Source organism: Zootermopsis nevadensis, unplaced genomic scaffold (assembly GCF_977971745.1).
Source record: "Zootermopsis nevadensis isolate Lab colony 2312 unplaced genomic scaffold, Znev_1.0 Znev_ptg000023l, whole genome shotgun sequence".
Taxonomy (NCBI): domain Eukaryota; kingdom Metazoa; phylum Arthropoda; class Insecta; order Blattodea; family Termopsidae; genus Zootermopsis; species Zootermopsis nevadensis.
Genome location: NW_028259155.1, coordinates 6,937,680 through 6,956,903, shown reverse-complemented (window position 1 = coordinate 6,956,903; position 19,224 = coordinate 6,937,680). Strand labels below are relative to the sequence as shown.

The 19,224-nt window shown below is 37.6% G+C and overlaps 1 protein-coding gene and 1 long non-coding RNA gene across 3 annotated transcripts; one reads left to right on the top strand and one right to left on the bottom strand.

The window, feature by feature from the left end:
* Positions 1 to 1,801: 1,801 nt before the first annotated feature.
* LOC147872881 (uncharacterized) lies at positions 1,802 to 4,002 on the top strand. Its single transcript, XR_015536619.1, has 2 exons — positions 1,802 to 2,373; positions 3,060 to 4,002. It is a non-coding gene; the product is annotated as an uncharacterized LOC147872881 (long non-coding RNA).
* LOC110839287 (corepressor of RBPJ and splicing regulator) lies at positions 3,908 to 18,300 on the bottom strand. Of its 2 annotated transcripts, XM_087354234.1 has the most exons (8): positions 18,180 to 18,300; positions 15,210 to 15,319; positions 12,482 to 12,576; positions 10,901 to 11,050; positions 8,409 to 8,509; positions 6,158 to 6,315; positions 5,752 to 5,843; positions 3,908 to 4,496 (listed from the first exon to the last, which is right to left on the bottom strand). In XM_087354234.1, the coding sequence occupies exons 3-8, from the start codon at positions 12,568 to 12,570 to the stop codon at positions 4,271 to 4,273; spliced, it is 816 nt and encodes a 271-aa protein (XP_087210360.1). In that variant the 5' UTR covers positions 12,571 to 12,576; positions 15,210 to 15,319; positions 18,180 to 18,300; the 3' UTR covers positions 3,908 to 4,270. The 2 variants fall into 2 exon arrangements, with proteins under 2 accessions (XP_087210360.1, XP_021939057.2); XM_022083365.2 differs by lacking the exons at positions 15,210 to 15,319; positions 18,180 to 18,300 and adding an exon at positions 12,716 to 12,936.
* Between the last annotated feature and the right edge of the window lie 924 nt (positions 18,301 to 19,224).

Genomic DNA, 19,224 nt, shown 5'->3' with positions numbered 1-19,224 from the left:
TTTACACATTCAGCCTGTCCCATTCACAATTCATAACAACCTTAGCACCCGCCTTTTGAAGCCGCCTGTGAGATTATTGAAATTCTGTGGCACCATAATCTAAAAAAAAATAGATCCAATTCCTGTCCCCTCTTAAAACACGCCCAAAATATCGGCTTCATCCAATCGCAGTAAACTAACATGTTGGCACTGGCTACCCACAGCTTCTTGGTTCTTCTCAGTTACTTTAAAGCAAGCACAGAATGTACTCCCGCGATCCATCATTCATAACATCCTGTCATATTTAAATAATGGATACCCAACATTATCAGTTGATGGAGTGTTGAAGGAACAACAATAAACACTACCTTATAAGTCATGGTGAACGCCTTCTAACAGGTTTACCCATCAAACTACGTGTATCTCAGCCCTCGTGGCCAATGTCCGCAAATGCCTCAAAACGGTCAAGGAGGCCGTGGGGGTAAAAACTTGGAAGTCCTCCCTCTGTAGGCCTTATCTCCGCCTGGACCAACAGCTTCAGGGCTCTGACGTCACCCAAGAGAACAGCCTAATTTCTCGATTTTGCACGCACAGTTCACGCTTGAGGCGAAGAAACCAATTATCGGGAGTTGGCGGTCAGTCTAGTGCTTTAAAAACATTCGTGTGCACAAGCACTTATCAATGGGGCACATTTTCATACACTTTTTATTTCTATCCGCCAAACTACGTGCTTTATTCAGCCGTCGGTCGAATGCGGTAAATTATATTACCACAAAAACTTTTCTGATATTTGGGTAACCCTACAAATTGTACGGCACTTTACTTTTGAGACATCTGGTAGCAGCCGTGTTTGTCAACAGTAATTCAAAATGAAGCTAGTTTTGTGTTTCCAAATAATAAAATTAGTTACGTATGTACGAGGATTTATCAATGGATTTAATGCTCCTATGCTACTCGGAGCTACTGAAAATGCGTCGTTAAATAAACTATGAATAAATAAAAAAACATGGTGTACTATAACCACACAGAATTAGCAGCTTAATTTGGAAACACCCGGTAGCTTACAGGCCTCATCATTAAACGTGCGTCGTTTAATACGCCCGTAAAAAATACCCCAGAAACCAACATCTTAAGAGGGACTCGAACCGAGGACTGTATCTGTCTGTGACCTTAGAACCTGCAATTTCCTCTCCGAAACGAAAGAATTTTGCCTTGGCGTCATTCTTTTATCGCGGTTGCGTTCCTGTCAAGAGAAACCATCGTTGTCGGGAGTCGAACTCAGTGTCGAGGCCTTCGTTTCCGAAATCTCCTCTTCGAAGCAAAAACTCTGATCCTGGCGCCCTTGTTCTACCTCGCTTAGTTTCGGAGCTACAGGAACCGCCCTTGAAGGAAATCGAACTCAGGACACTTCTTCCAGAGTTCTGACCTTCCTCTGGTCTCTCATTGGTGAAAATGAATAATCGGGATTCGAAGGAAGGAAACATTTAGTCTGGGCCAGGTGCGATGGGTTCATCAGTGAGCGGGCCCCTCAAAAATCGTCTTTAAAATTAAACAAGTATAATAAAATACGACGTTATTTTTAAACAACGGAAAATTAATTTTCAAAATTTACTTCAAGCCTCTTTTCATTACTTTTAAATTCATTTCCTTTTACACAGAAAATATTTAATATTAATCATTGACTTTTTACATTTATGATGGAATTTAACCAAATTATAACTTGGAGTAATTCAATTTGTATTTCTTTAACTACAAAGAATGTGTAAATATGAAACGCAGGTGCTCATATAAAATACTAACAGCTGCGCGAAAGATTGGAATTTGTAAAGCATACCTGCGACGGTCGCGTGCAACAATCTCGGCCTGCATGCTATAAGGTTCATTTTTCATTTCTTACGCACGCCTCGTTATTTCGTGTTCATTTGCATTGCTGTGAACCCTTTTTTAAAAGAAGACCGAAAGACTGAATTAAAAATAAGAAATATATAAATTACTCACATGCTGAGTCTCATGTACAATGTAAGTTCTAATAGGAATCGACGAAGGATATGAAGTTTGCCTTAAATACCATTTACAATAAGCGTCCTACATCAACTGTCATGGCAACCTGTCTGCTGATTTTAGATATTAAACGAAGTCATCGTTAGTCGTCAGTGTGGATTTCAACGTAATAAAAGAAGTAGCGAATAATGTCGATGTTGGCCATCTGCGTGGAAACGCCTCGTGAACCTAATTACAATTTCTGATATGCAACTTTTTGGTGATGTTTACTTCCAGATTCATTTTTACATATTTACCCTCCCTACAAGCAACCACGATCAGTAGTGAACCACATCTGTTCGGATACGTTAGTGCTTCCAGACACATCAAGATGTATCTACACTCTCATCTTTGGTATGTTCAATTTTACTTTCCAATATATTATTTTGTTTCTATATTATTTCATATTCATTAATATTTCTTTAAATCATTTGCATTACAGGCCGATGTAGAACATCAAAAAACATTCATTCCAAAAACATTCACTCCAATATGTAAAAATGAATCTGGAAGTAAACATCACCAAAAAGTTGCGTATCAGAAATTGTAATTAGGTTTTAAGTTTATAATTTTAACTTTTACACCTGAAGATGGTTTATATAGAAACCGAAACATGTTGTAAAAAGATGTTCCAAAATGTAAATCGATTGTTCGATGAGGAACATCAAATGATATTTTAATTATCTTAATTGTAAATATTAAATTTTAAATTTGAATTGTGATTAGACGGACCAAAACCGAATAATTAATTAATATATGGTTTCACAATATGACGCAACTATATTATCTTAACTTTAAAAACTTAATTGATTGACAAGTTGTAAAAGTAAGAGTAGGGCAGGTAGAAAAAACTTGGTTGCTGAGTTTGTCAGCACATCCACATTCTGCCTGCGAGTAAGGGATGTGTGTGGTGTGTTGACATTCACTGGCCCTTCACATAAATACCGGGCACACACAATTAATTTTACACTGCCAACCATTCATAGAACATTTGTACAAATGAGCATGTCAGTTCTGTACTAAGGTATTTCTTGCTTCAGGGACATCAGCTGGTCTCCCCACCCATCCAGTCTTCCCCTTTGGCGATACGAAGATGAGGTTACATCCGTAGTTGAAATGTTGTACTGAAGCTGCAACACATTCATTATTAATCTGTGTATTTTTTTTTATTTATTTAGTGTTCTGTCTGACGACAGGTCCATATGAACAGGATCCTTCCATCCTTTTCTCGGACTGGGACCTGTTCATATACGTTCTTGGCAGATGATCCAGAAGTGGTTTGCCATTGCCTTCTTCTGTGTGTGAATGGAGTAATTGTTGGGATGCCACGGAGAAACCGGGGAAGAAGCCCCCGGAGGAAAACTCCGTGTTGCCTAGACCACGGCCTTGTCCGACACAAGTTATAAATTCGGGCACCGCCGGGAATCGAACCCGAGACCCCAGGATGGCTGCATAGAGCATGGAATTCATAGCCTGTGTTCTATGTTAGTGGTAGATTTGGAGACGTAAATGAAAGTTTAATGTAAGAAAATTGGAGATTAAGTTGAGGTCGGTTTATATTCAGTCTTCTACGTACTTATGTAAAATTTTGAATGGGTAGGTGTGTTGATGTCATGGTGGACAGACAGCATGGTGTTTCTTACAAGAATGGAAGTACATACCATGCCCAATGCAGGCAAAGTCGGGCCTGGACTAGGGCTGGCATGATCTGCGCTCAGGCCGACCTGACCTCACGCTCTCCTGAGCTTGGGTTGGCTCAGCTAGGGCGAGGGCCAGGACCCTGCCCCGGTTAAGGCCAACGTGTCCGAGGCTCTAGTTTGACTGGGCTGGAAAATATATTTTTTGTTCTCTTTGTCTGGAATTTCCTTTCTAAGAAACTGAACACCAATTTTAACATCCATATACTCCTTTATTACATTTTTACAAGATACAACAAGAATATGTAATTTCTATCATACACAATGAAGAGCAACGTAAATTGTATTGTCTGTGTTTCTTTCCACCTGAAAAATCACTTTCCTCACCTGTCCTTTTTATGTCTCTGAGAGTTCACTGCTGTGCATATCTTCATTTACAAATCTATCCTGTCTTACCTTCAGTCTGACAGTCTTCCTATAATCCCCATTAGACGTTCTCTTACAAGTTGCTTGATGCCACTAGGTGCATACTCAGGTGACCAGCAAAATCAATGCTTCGACCATGAACTTTATCCAGAGTCTTATTATGTGACTGATGCACTGCTCAATGTTGATTATTCCTTTTTGATTACTATGTTTTTGTAATGCCTTTCTCTTTGTTTATTTTTGTCTTTCTTCACTCTCCTTTTCTCCTTATGTGATTTAATTTCTTCCTTAGATGTTTCACTACTTGAACTGGAGTCACCACTCTCACCATCCTTCAATGTCTGTTTAGACTTCTTCATTTTCCTCTTCTTGGATTTTCTCCTCTTGTTCTTCTTCAAGAGTTTGTCAAGTTTCCTAATAAACAGAGACAAGAAAATTGAATATACATTTACAGAAAGTATGATATAATATATATAATTTCTTTTAATACCGTATAAAAATTGTGGCAAGACATTGGAACAAAGTGGAAAGTAAACAATACCACTTACAACATTCTACACACTGCAACCAAAGAGACAGTACGTGCCAACTCAACAAATGTTTTTTCTAATTTAATTAAACTTGGTCTGATTAGAGGCTGTTACGACCCAAGTAAAATAGCAAAATACTGTGCTTAGTAACAGTTAATTTGAGGACACAGGCTGTTTCTCACTTGATTTCTTGTATCACCAAGACTAATGAGCATATGTCTATGAAATTTGGTTTATATGTAATGCGTAAAAGAACACACTTAACTGCGTAATTACATAACTGATTTCTCAATTTTTTTAAATATATTAATAAGTACACTTTGTAAATCTGTATTAAGAATACATACAACTTCTAGTTATGTAATAAACGCTGGGTAAACAATAACTATTAAAATGTGAAGAGGTAGAAGTCGCTGTCTTCTTTATATACTGCATACATTTCAGCTTATTTTTTCCAACCCATGTCTCAGACATGTATATTTAAAAGAACAATTTCTGTATCATACCAGGAAAGTTTCAGATGACTGAACTACGGATGGAAATTTCTTTCCCATGGTCGATTACACTTGCTGTGCTCATTTTTTTGTACCTACATTAACAGTGCATGGCCCAATTTGACATTATGAAGATGTTGAATTGTGAGTGATGAGCAAATACCTGTGTCAAAGTCAGGACTTTGAACACAACATGCACATCTTATGCTTTACAGAAGATTCAGTGTGTCAAGACACTGGATAACAAAATGAGAAAGATATTCTACTTGAAAGATGCAGCTGCATCACTGTATAAGAAAAATAAAAATGTTACTAATTTTGTAAAACATAACAATGTTGGAATTGCTACCGAGTGGTAATTCTTTGCTGTCAATCATGACAAAAGTCCTTGCAATGCTGTAGGTAAAAAGCAGTCCCGCTACATGCCATATAGGTCGCTTTGGGGGGGGGGGGGGGGGGGGGGGGTCAGCTCCTACTCATTCTTGACAGGGCTAAAGGAACATTTCAGTAATTGCACATTAGTACAGCCTCCATGGAAAGATACAGAAGAGCATAACTGAAAAAACTGATGGCTACTGGATGATAAAAGGCTAGCACATTCATGCAACTCCAAAGGAAAACTATACAAGCCATGATATACTTTACCTAAGCAGCCTTTGTTTCTGCTTCACTGATAAAGACTTCAAGACTTCTATTTCAGACTTTTTTGATTCCTCATCTTCACTTGGAATAAGGTCCTGCAAAAAAACAGTACATGCACTTGTTACATGTTTATTTTAGTCTTAGACCATAATAAAAAGCTGTCAACACAATCATAACCTTGATGCATCAGGATTATTTATTACACATGAACTGACGCTTTCATACCAGAATGAGTGTCTGTCACAATCATCTCAGCTTACATTCATCCACTGTATTTCATTGCACTGAGATGGTAAGTTTCTGAATCTGCTGAGCTTGGGTTTCTTGCTGTACCCTAATTCCAAATGTGCTAAACACTTACAAAACTTGGCACAAGCTATAAACAAAACATTTTAATTACATATCTTACCTGATTTCTAGAGAATCTCGTCTGTTGTGGAATACTAAGAGCACTCCTCTTCATAGCAAGACCGTCCTCTCTCATTTGTTGGACAAGAATCAATGGATCCAATGAAGGACCAGCCTGGTCTGAACTTGATGCCTGATTATACATCGGGCATTCCTTATCTGCAAACAAAAACAATCTCACTTGTACCAAAAATACAAACACAATCTTCAATATTACTTTCTGCAATATACCTCTCTAACCTACTTTATTTTCTTAAAGAAAGGAGCTAGGCTTACGGTGTCAACAAAACAGTTCAAACACAGTCCAACAGCACACTTTTCACATCACTTCATTGTGTCCCTCACAAATACAGTGCACAGCAATATTTTCAGATCAAACTTTGTACTCAACAGCATTCCTACAATGACCAAACAAGCTGGTATAATTCAATTCCTGTATTCTATTCTACCAGACTAATGGACTGAGATGACATGCCTTGCAATGTTCCTTCCAGGATTTCACAAAAACTGCCATAATTTTTCTCACTCATATCTACTGGTATGACAGGCAACTCTGTAACTGTCTCAGTATTCAAATGTCTGCATTATAAATTTCAATGTGGAAGAAACTGTTTCATAGATGGCTCTTCCACAGACTTACAGATATGCCTTGGCCTGGCAGACAATCCTCAAAGTTTTGGAAGGCCATGGTATGAATACTCTCACTATCGGTGAAATGTAGAAACTTATAAATCAACTCCAGACACCATCTTTCAATGATGTCTTCTCACATGACAAGCCATGTTAGCTGTGGTAACAACTCCATTGCCATGAGCAATACTTCACTGCGATAAGTTGCAATGTGAACTTCAGATCTTACACAGGTAACACACTAATCGCAAAACTATCCGACACAATGACTGGCTTATATTACAATCATTATGGCAAGGTCCAGAAAGATCAGTCTGAAAATCACTGCCATATCCAATACATCAGAATTCTGAAATCCTCCAGTCCATTACTCAAAGATGTCACAGACAGAGAGTCAGGTAAGGAAAGGCCCTTATTGTTCTTTCCTCATGTCAGAGCATAAAGAACACCAAAATAGCAGCCATTATAGAGGACCCCATAGTGGTATGGTGGTCACACCCCATGTGGTCAAATGTTAGTGAGGATAGATGCATGGCGCAAACTATATAGTTGGTGCAGCTGTTACTGGCCCTCAGTGGCATCCTGTGTTCCTCAAGTGTTTGGATTGAAGACGCTTGGCTTATACAGTAGCTTTGTGCCACCGTGTCATCAAACTGTATCTGGTGGCCCTGGTTGACCAAGTGTCCTGCCAACAAAGCATAGCAGAGCCAGAGGTCTCTCTGCTGTTCCTTTATCATTCTTCTATTATGTGACCAATCTCACCTATGAACAAAGCCCCATACCAAGGCTGTCATGATAAGATGGATGTAGTATCAAACCAGTATTTTGCCATCATCGATGGACAGATTCTGCACAAATGATAAAAAGCTGTGCTGATGGGTTTGTTTGGATGCTGTTTCACTGAGCCAGTCCCTGGAGCAGAACATTCTGTGGATCTGCTCTCCTTGGAAGTTCTGCGGCAAACCAATTCAGTATGTACGTTTATGTTGCTTGCCCAAAGTATAATGGTTCAGAGAATGCCAAAATTCTGGGCCAGATGGTGATGCAATACAGCATCCATTCAAGTACTTCTTGTAGTTTGTACCCAAGAACCGACTATGACTCTGTAAATGTCACTGTCCAGCCAGGAATGGCAGGTGACCTCACTGTTCCCACTTTATAGTGAACTGAATCTTTGGAGGAATGCTGTTTAGATGGAAGAGAAAATTGTGGAACTTCACAGGATCATGTTGTCAGACAACAAAGGTATTGCCCACAAACCTTAAGAAACACCACCTGTGCCTCAGAATGTGTTATACAGTTGTTGGCTATGATGTGGGATAGTTGAAGACCCCATGCCCACTCCATCCTCCTGCTCACAGAACCATCTTTGCGAAAGTGTTGGTCCAATATTTCCTCAAGAGAAACCTGGCCGAGGAGCAATACAGTACCACATCAAAGCTGACCACCAGTGAGCTGAGGGTATGAATGAAGTGACTGAAGGTCCTGCTTGGTGTCAACACCCATGAGCAAAATCAACAATAACATGAAATCTCCATCAAAGCCTAACATCAGCTAATTTCTCATAAGAAACACATTCTCCGTCATCACAGAGTGCCTAAACACTAAGCCTGCCTCCTTACCTGTATTAATGTGACCCCATTTGTGACACTTGATGCACCGCACATTGCGAACCTGGATGCCAAATGGTTGATCCCTGATTTCTGAATCACCTTTGCAGTAACTGAAAAATGGAAAATATTTACATTTAGCATACTACCAAATACATCTCTCCACAGGTTAATTTTCTAAATGAAGAAGAACACGTCAGAGTTCTGCTTCAGAGCATGGGCAACCCAGCTCTTTGATCTATGATCTACAGTTAAGGGAATTACATACTTATTTTGGGCTGCAAACATGTTAGTCTTACACTTCTTACCTCTCCCATACCTTAAAGTCCATAACTTCTGCAAATAATGCAGTTTGTTTGGTGGACATGATTAGCTTTTGTGTTGGAACAGAAGGTGGGAGGTAAGTGGAGCTTAGTATCCTAAGTGCTGAGACTGAGTCAACATCATGTGTTGACTGGCCCATTTATAATCTGGCTTATGATTTTCTCTGATGTTTCTGTTCAGCACAAACATAATGAAAGATGAGGGCAGAAGTGCAAAGGAAATAGGGAACATAAAGTAATACACAGCTTGAGTAGGGAAATGGTGATTAGTGTTCATACAGTTGACAGCAGCAAGGTGATTAACGTTAAATACTAAACAAAATTTCTGAAGCTACTGGTGTATTTTAGTAGTCTAAAGTTCACTTTAAAATAATATGATCACAACAGATAAGTGGGGGAGGCATTCAACAGACCTCGCAAAAAACAGCCAAGGAAAACTAAAACTAAAACCGAAAAGATAATTTTTACTAGTCTGTAATTCAAGGAACAATTAACAAACATCACGATACAAGAGGTAAGTGTCCTGTTTATAATCATTAACAGCACTCATCAAGAAGGTTAATTTCAGTGGTTAGAATTGGGCTCTGCAAAATAATTAAAGATTTAGGCTTCAGGTTGAAAAATATCAGAAAAGAGAAGTTGCAATCAAAATGGATGGTATTCTTGCAACAAGATTAGCACATTTGAGAAACATAAGTTTTTGGAGAACTGAGGGGCACTCTATCATCTGCACGAAGAAAATGACCACACTCCTGACACATAAAATATATGCCTGGAGTGAAGGTTAAGAATACAGGTCTACTTGCATCTGTCTACAAAGGACAGCAAGTTATCATCACACAAGCTGGCAGTAAAAATGGCTTCATTCCAAAGCTTTGTTAATGTTTAAATCAGGGACAAAATTTGTAAATAATCATCAGGAAATAAATTTTAATATCTAGGAAACATGGCTTAAAATGAAGTAAATTCCAAACATTCTGCCAAATTTGATATTAGTAGTGGACAGTGCAGCTTATCATAATGTAAACTGAATCTGGCTCCAACTCCTTCATCTCAAAAAAGTGCTACGATCAACTGGCTTTCAGATCGCGGCATTCCTTTCAGTGATCGAATGTGTGAGCCTGAATTCTATTCTTTAATTAAATTACATAAACTACAATTCAAGATATTCAAAACTGCCACTCTGCTTGCCAAACATGGTTACTCTGTCCTTTGCTTGCTGCCATATCACCCTGATCGTAATCCAACTGAACTGATATGAGCGTCGGTTAAATAATACTTAGCCAGAAAGAATGTCAGTTTCCATCTAGATGATGCTATGAAACTAGCTGAGGAACAGTTCAATATCATCACAAAGTAAGATCAGAGCTTGAGGTGCAACAACGCCTTCATTACTAACAGAATTACATGTGACTGGAGCCTATTACTGACATTTCAGAATAAATTATACTTGATTTACAAAATAGCAGTGATAACAACAACTGTAGCAGCAGCAAGTACAAAGTTGCAGAAAAGTATGGGGAATTAAATAGAATAGCAGGTTTTGGTAAAATGTTCAGCTGTCACTAAAGGTTCTTCAATCTGTACTTATGTTTTTGTGCTTAGCATTAAAGAGAAAGCCCTTCCCCTATGTGCACCACTACCACTAGCAGACAGCATTGTTACCCTCCCTCTTCAGCATCTTACTGCTTGTGCCCTACCAAACATGTTATACAACACACCACGTAACTGAATCTGGGAGTGGAGGTAAATATCCATGCGTTAACCTTGGTAAATTGATGAAGGTGAGTAAGCAGCTTCTCTCCACATTACACCCCTGAAAAATGCTGCAAGGTACCCAATGTATAGAAAGATGAGTGGGCCCCATTATCAGCCTGGATGTGATAGCAAAGAGAAATATCTCTGACCATACAGGAAATTTAAAGTCTAGTCACTACACCCCATGAAATTTCAATTGCATGAATTACGTTCTCCACCACAGTTTACCAGCTACAAATCATTGATGCATACAGTATGTTCACAATTTTGCATACCCTCCAGGTGATACATACAATAGTTGTTAAGAAAGAGACGTGCATGCACACAGATACCTACGAAGAACCAGTAAGATTAATTCAGGTCCAGTGAACTGCTAAATCTCTTAACTCCTATGTTAGGAATAAGATTAAAAAATACACATACTCCTCTCTTGGTGCATTAAATTTTCGCTGCCATTCAAATTTATATTCGGGTTCATCATCTTCTCTTTCTCGTTCTTTCTTCGTACCAGGTGGCGGCTCATACATGAAATTTACACTCAGCTTATCCTTGCTTTCCTTACTCAGTATTGCCCTAGAAAAGAATCACACTGATTAGTCTCTGCAACTGCGACATGTTTACTTCTTCCTGATGTGAATCATGTTTGTTACTTTGTATCAAAATCTTATTAATTTTTAAACATAAATTAAGCGATAGCTTCCCTATGCAATGATAAAATGTATTAGGTAGACGAAATGGTTTTGGAATAGCCTTACTGATTGGTGACCATATAAACCTGCAGCTGAAAGGAGGCTCTATGTTTATACTTAAGTTATTAGCCCTACCACAAACCATTCAATTTACCTAATGCAATGTGTAATGAGCATATGGCACAAGCCCCAAATTCATGTTGCAATAACCTAGACTGTTATTTTGGACACTGTCCATCATCTTCATTACTTTTTTAACAAATATCCAAGAAAATGGACAAAGTCCAAATAGTTCAGCTTATTGCATCAAAACACTTTAGCTTGCATGTACACTGGCATGTGGTGAGTGTTGTCACAAATAATTCAATCAAGAAATTTTAGAAGTGTGTATACTGACCTTGAGTGCTGAGCAGTAGAGATGTGAGAAAGCATTGGGTTATGTTGTCTTTTTGAGTCACCTTGAATTGTGAGTGACAGCACTATATTGTTTACCATTTCAGTCTCCATACTGGATGTGTCAAGCCAGTAAAAACATGTCCAAACAGAAAGTAAAACTTTCTAGCTCATATCAAGAAATAATGTTTTCTGAAGGGTAAGCAAGACCACTTGTTGCAAATGTACATCAACCATGAACAAAATTTCAAACATAACATGAAAAAGCATCATAGCTGTTACCATTACCAGTTAGTTTGATACTGTTCTTTTACAAACTAAACTGAATGCATAACAGATATGTATAGAAAACCAATCAGGAGCATGAGATGGAACCACTTATACCAGTAGTAGATACAAGAACCTGAAAAAATGCTGCAGCCAATGCCATTTCTAGAACAATATTCACTATTAAACTGACATCACACATCACTAACCGCTCACTACACAATGCTCAACACTCACTGCACGCCAACTTGCAAGCAGCCTTGAACTTACCTGTTCATGTTGTACCTATAAACTAAATCATAACCTTATAAACTGTTTTCATGCAACCATAATCTGACAATTACTTCACATGTGCCAAACTTAAGAATAATGATGAAGCATCACACAATGCCTTTGTATATTACATAAAGGCTTGTGTTCCCTGGCTATCAAATACAATCTCATTAGGAAATAATAGGGAAAAAATTATAACGTCTCTTAATTTTGACTCAATTAAACTTCTCATTTTCTTCGTTAGTGAAAACATTCCCTTTGGTAACTTGGTGTCATGTTCAACACATGTCCTATGAATTCAGACATAACCCCTACATTTACCACAGACCATGCAATTACAATCTACAACTTTCAGAGTGTCGAAAGTGCATCAAGAACATACTTATTTGTGTACAAATCTTGTTCCTTTTCATATTGAACTCGCAATTCTTCTTGCTTCTTTTTATACGACTCTGCCTTTTGCTCTGCCATCCAGACCTACAAACAAAGAGTAGACAATAGTATAGTATAATTTGAATAAGATGATAAAAAAAGGTACTTCGACTTATTCCTATAAAGCTGAATGTTCAACTCTGACAAGATAACCGAACACAAAAGTAACATTTTTAACCATTACCCTTTTCAGATTGTCTCTGGACGCTGGATGAAAAAATTTCTTGCACATATAATTATTAAAGCCCTTCCCCATTTTATGATATTACTTTACACCACAGGTTGCGCTATACAAAATCCTTTAAAGCTATAAAAACAGATTTCTATTTGAATGTAACTTGTTCTTTCACCAACAATCACACACTTCCTATTGCCATCTTGGATAGTATGGACTTGAGATTATCCAATAGCAATAAACAAGATTACAAAATCCGGTCACAGAGTATAGAGTAATACCAACTTTACGCTCAGTGCTCCATGCAATTCGCACTGTAATACCACATTTCCCCTATTGTGAAACTACGAAACGATATGGCGGTAGCAGTAGGTACTAACCCATGTTATCAACCATTGCCAAGAGCACAGCCGGTAACAATATTAACTACCTTCTTACTCTAAAATTAAACCTCCACCTCCCACCCCCCATGTAAAACACAGCAATGGGTAAAGTTGTAAAAGTGAATGGCTGTGTACTGGGGTACTGTGCCGCACATTCTGCCACAATCAACAGGGTGATGCCCAATATCGCAAAATACCTTCATACTTGCAGACATGAGAACCTGAAACCTTACTTTTCAAATCTGATACCTGGTACTGCAGAAGAACCTACTCCAATTTTAAGAAAGAAGGCATGTCAAACCATTTAACCTGCGTCACAGGATATTCACTGGTGTGATGAGCTTCTGTGTCCTTTATTGCTAATGTTGGAGTCACAATTTTATTGTTTTCATCAACAAATCGCACATTAATAGCAAAATAGTTTACTCTATAGCACGTGCAGGCATCCATTTTGAGAAACACAAAGCGTCCCTTGAGGGTTCTTTGAAGTTCTTCTCTTTCAATGTTGGCTTCTTCAACCATATTTTTCTAATGCTGCCTCTTTGCAGAGAAATGCCAAGTTTCTGTGCCATTTCTCCATTCAGACCAACAAAGTCTGGATGATAGAATAATGATAGAGGTAAACCATTCCTTGACACCAGTCCAATGATGTGCTTCTTGAACCTATCTGCTGTCATAGTTATAGTAACTTTGTCACTAGCAAAGTATCTTGTAACTGCTGCCTGAGTATTTTTCTGATCTTTTGTTAGCTTTGAAGTACTTGGGATGGTTTTCTTATTTCTGTCATCTTTCTCATTGACAGTATTTAGAATTTTGGGATGATGTCGCTGAAAGTGTCTTTTTAAATTTGATGCTCTGGTAGGTACGTTTTTATCAGTGCCAGAATATGCACTAATTTTGGCATTGCAGTATTATTCCTCATCAGCTTCTTGTATCGTACACTTGACACAATGTTTTCCATTTGTAATGCTTGTATAGTGTTCAAACACAGCTGATCTTGTTGGGATTCTCTTTGCCACTGTGATGGAGTTTAGAATTAAAACATAATTTTAAAAATAATTTTAAATAAAACTTATGAAGTTATCAGTATTACAATTATAAAAATATTTCCTGAGTTAACACTATCGCTACCGAACCTTGTTTCACCATTCCTCCCCTGTGCACCAAGCTAATTGCTTTGCATCTGTTACCATCTCATTGTTGATTCTTATACCTGGAGAATGCTTATTGGATGCTAAAGCCACCAATGGATGATTTTTACTGGGGCTGTCCTGTTGATGGAAAAAGCATTTTAAATAAGCGTAACAGAAAAATGAGACAGGAAGCTACTAGATAGTAACTGCCTGGTAACTGGAACAAAGCACTGAGCATACCTTGTACTGAAGATCACCACTGGTCATGTAAATTAGTCAACTGCATTATCTCTTGCTCTCATAACCTATTTCTCTAAGATCCATCTTAATGCTGTATTCCAATCTGCTTCCCAGTTTTCTAAGTTAGTAACGTGCAGGAGTTTTTCCCACCTATATTATGTAGCATTTTTCTCTCCTTATATGTCCAGCCCACTGTAAGTAAACTCCATAATTTCCCAATGATAACAATACTTGGTGAGTTGTATGTACCACATATTTTCAATTATTGATAAAAATCTAAACTAGCCCGTTTCAACAAAAATATTTTAATTTTTTATACCTAGACTAGCCCCTTGTTTTATCCCCCTAAGTATTCAGTATTGCCCTTTCTTTAAACCACTTGTTCACTTATGTAGTTTCCTCAAAGTAAGACCCATGTTTATGTATCTAATATATTTCATATCTGGTATAGTAGACAGCATGTTAATGGTGTATGAATTGCATAAGAGCAACTATTTATGAAATTCTAATAGAGCTATTGGTATTACAGTTCTGAGTTCATCCCCTCAAATTGAAATAATTTGTGACATTTTATTTGAATTCTTTCCATTAAGAATCGGTACATAATGATTTTGGGCTCCTGTAACCACTTCTCTCTTGAATAAAGAGTACTGCCAGACAGACAGTGGTAAATGTAGCCTTTACATATGTAGCCTATGTAACCCTGTAGGTAAAAACAACAAAAGATAAGGTGAATATTAAATTTACCTTTGTGTGGCGATTGAAGATTTTGCACAGCCCATAATCAGAGACTGCGGTGTGGCCACGTGCATTGATCTGAATGATTTCTGGTTTTAAATAACGTGCATGACACTGATCTGAAAGGAACAAATTAACAAATTACTTGCACAGTGTGATAAAAGATGGGACATGTTATTTTTAATGTGGTAGTAAGATGTAGTATTACTATTTTACATTTCTGCTAAATATCACTTTAACCAAGGTGCCAAATGTAGTGTTACTGTTGTTTCCCACAGAAAATGAAAGTGACGTGATTTGTACAGAGGAAAAATAAAATAATGGATGGAATAAATAAATGTTACATCCACACAGCCACTTAAGTAGTTTAATGCAGACAAGTGAAGTGAAGTCTGCCTACGTGATGCAGGTATTCCACAACCAGGACTATCTCAGCTAGGCATAGTCCTGCTGCAGTCTCCGTAAATATGCCTCAGTCAAGCAGCAAATTTTAAATGTAGTTCTTCATTTCATGAGCAAACATATTCATGATACTTTCATCTTTAATCGATATCTGAGATGTTTAGTTTCCTAGTTTTATTAAAAAGTGGTTTTCATTCTTAAAAATATCCACTATTTGCATGCTGCATTCCAGCATTCATACCTTGGATAATGATCCAGAACAAGAATAAGGTAGTTACGAAATTACAAGAAGAAAGTTTGAATTTCTCTGCTGAAGTACTGATATGTTTTTTTACTTAGATCTGAAACTTTCAACTGTTATGTGTTCTCTGACACTAAATTTATTAATAACAGTGCATTTCACCAGTAAATATAGGCATTTATAAATTACTGTGTCTTTTTTAAGACCTTGTATATGCCCACAGTTAACACTTCATTGTTATCATAATTTGGTTTTCCTTGAGATATTGAAGTATATTTTGGTGTTAATATATGGAAGAGATTAAGAAAATCAGACTAGCATTGTATTTAGTAGTATTCTGTTTCTTCAGCTGGCACATTAGTGTGGTAAAAAGAATGAATACTGATCTGGAGATCACATTGTGTAAGAAACATGGAATCGATGAAAGACTCTTGGGAAACAAGCCGTGTCAGGTGGCTGAATGGTGAATGAACCATTCAGCCACCAGACGCAGCTGGATTTCTGAGAGTCTTTCATCAACTTTGGTTGCCACGAAAGCTTCACTTTATACAAAATATGTGATCCTTCACTCGCTGCAGAATGCTCCCAAGGAAGAATCCATTCATATTCCAGTTCATCTACACAGTTATTTACCATTAATTCTGCAAGCTCATATTAATCCCTTGTGTCCTAATTCTGAGCATGGACTAAATTTTGCAGTTTTTTGGTTAGTAGTCCTCTTTCATATTTTACAGATCCATTGTTCCAGCTTCCTTTATAGAGATTTTGAGTGTTTCCTCAGTCTCGCTAGGCAAATTCTTGGGTAGGATCTTGAAATAGGTGATAACTGCTTCCTTTCACACGCGTCTCTGTTCATCATTCACAGTCCTCCAATGGCTGAGAACAGTTTGCAGAAAATCCAACAACATAATAGCAATGCGTTGTGTGGCACCACCTTGCACAAACCACTGGGTAAAATTGTGGTAAAAAGTTGTTCTGCATTATGTCCATATGTTGATCCAAGTTTGATGATATATTATATTATACGCAACAGAAGATAAACAAAAGACACAACAATACAAGTGGAGTGCTTATGAGAGGAATGAGAGGAACAAAGGTCAATGTATGATGATTATGTTGAAGTACAGTTACAAATGTACCTTAATCTTTTGTTGAGCCTGGGTATAGCAGTGTTCAACAAGTTCCAACTGATATTTCAGGTTTGTAACATTGACTACTTTCTCCTCAAGTGATTTGATGTAGTATTTTGAGCGATGCTACCTCTTCACTAGAAAGTTTTAACTCCCCCTCCAATTCTGATATTCGCCATTCTCCAGCTGCACATTTCTTATGGGTAAGTTCTACCTGAATCATAATGGTAATGGTAACATGTTATAGCTAGAGCTACATTAGTTAAATGTCTGCTTAAATTTCAAGCATAAACACAATCACTATTATTTATTTTCCTTAATATTAATTTCATCATTTCAGAGGGGAGTCATGTGCATACACCAGAGCCAAATCTTGCTGCTAGACTGAAATTTTACTTCCTGTCGCAGACCATGACGAAACACTTCGTGCAGGGTATAGTTATACCAGCTGTAATTTATGAGTTCCAAACAATGGTAAACTGTTTCTGTGACTCAATATATATGATGGTGGTTGTTCTTGTTATTGTCACTATTACAGTCACTATTATTATAATCAATGTTATTACCATTATCATCAAAATCATACTGCAGCAAAATGGTTATGTTTGATCATTTAAACAAATCATTATCTATATTAAAGATTCATCCATCACCTGTATTACTACCTATTACTGTGTACGTCCATTTACTTGTCACTGCTTAACTCTTTAAAACCCAGTGATAACTATATGTCCATTCAGGGACACACATCAGTGGGTACGGGGAATGGTGCCCCGATGTACCCTAGCTACCTAGTGCCTTGGGGTACAGCTGGGCTGCCCTACCTCCAGGGGCTGTAAATACAAAGGTCTGGTCATCCAGGTTGGGGGTTGGGCATGGGGCTGACAATCCCACCCTGTAAAAAGCAACTGCTGGATGGAAGAAACTTTTGAAGAAGGACTGGGCCCACACAGGGCTGTAGAGCCAATGATGATGATGATGATAATGATAACTATATGTACCACATGCTTTAACAATTAACTGTGCATTTTTCCCACAAAATGAATTTGTGTTTCTCATATGAGTCTCAGAATAAACAGCAATTATTTCCCTAAACAGCAATAAACAACTGTTCTTTATAATAAAGGTGAATGGAATTTTGAACAATAATTAGGTGAACTCTGGCATCACAGAGCTGACATCCACTTCATTCCAATGGAAACTCACACCAATATGTCCAATCCTGTAAGACTTGAGGTTCTCACAGCGGTGAGTATAAAGATTTCCGTCTTCTGGGTTGTTGCGCTGTGTAGTCTGATCGATGTTAACCAACGTTTCAGAGGTCATACTGCCTCCGTCATCGCCCTGATGACGGAGGCAGTATGACCTCTGAAACGTTGGTTAACATTGACCAGACTACACAGCGCAACAACCCAGAAGACGGAAATCTTCAGTTTTTACTTTATTTTCAGACTCTATTATCAATTTATTGTAATGCATGCGTTTAGCTTCTTTAATGATTTGAGATAAAATTTTGTAATATTTTCTGTAGTGGGTTATTACTGGACCCGCTATTTAGGTAACGAGCTTGCTTACATTTGTATGATGTTTTGATACCTTTAGTTATCTATACATTGGTTTCAGACAATTTTTTCTCTGTTTTAGTATGAAAACTTCTTTTCAAATATGCTTAAAAAGATGTTTAGAAAAGAATTGAACTTTGAATCCATATCACCACCACTGAGTAATAATTCCCAGTCTTCATTACTGAGATGTTGTATAAATTCATTTAAAGTGACTTCATTTATCACTCTAGTTACCTTCTTATCATTGTCAAGGTTAGAAATAAGGTTTATGTTATTTATAACTTATAGCTGAGCATCGTGATCAGATAGCTCATTTATTACCGGTTTAATGGAATTGTGTTCTAACCTGTAATTATCTACAAAAATATTATCAATGGCAGAGTTGCAGCTATTTTGAATTCTTGTGGGAAAACTAACTGTAGGTAAGATTAAATGTTGCGAAAAGAGAATTTAGATATTGCCCACAGCAGCTTTGAGAGAGATAGTCAATATTTATATCCCCACAGATGATACGTTCCGTTTTCGGTTTGTAAAGGTAGTCCATAATGTTGTTTAACTTGTTAATAAATGTTTCAGTCACCTGTTGGTGCTCTGTATATTGTTAAAAAACATAATGTAGAAAAATTTGTATCAAATTGTACAGCACAGCATTTTATGTCCTGCTCCATGCAAAATTGCACTGGATC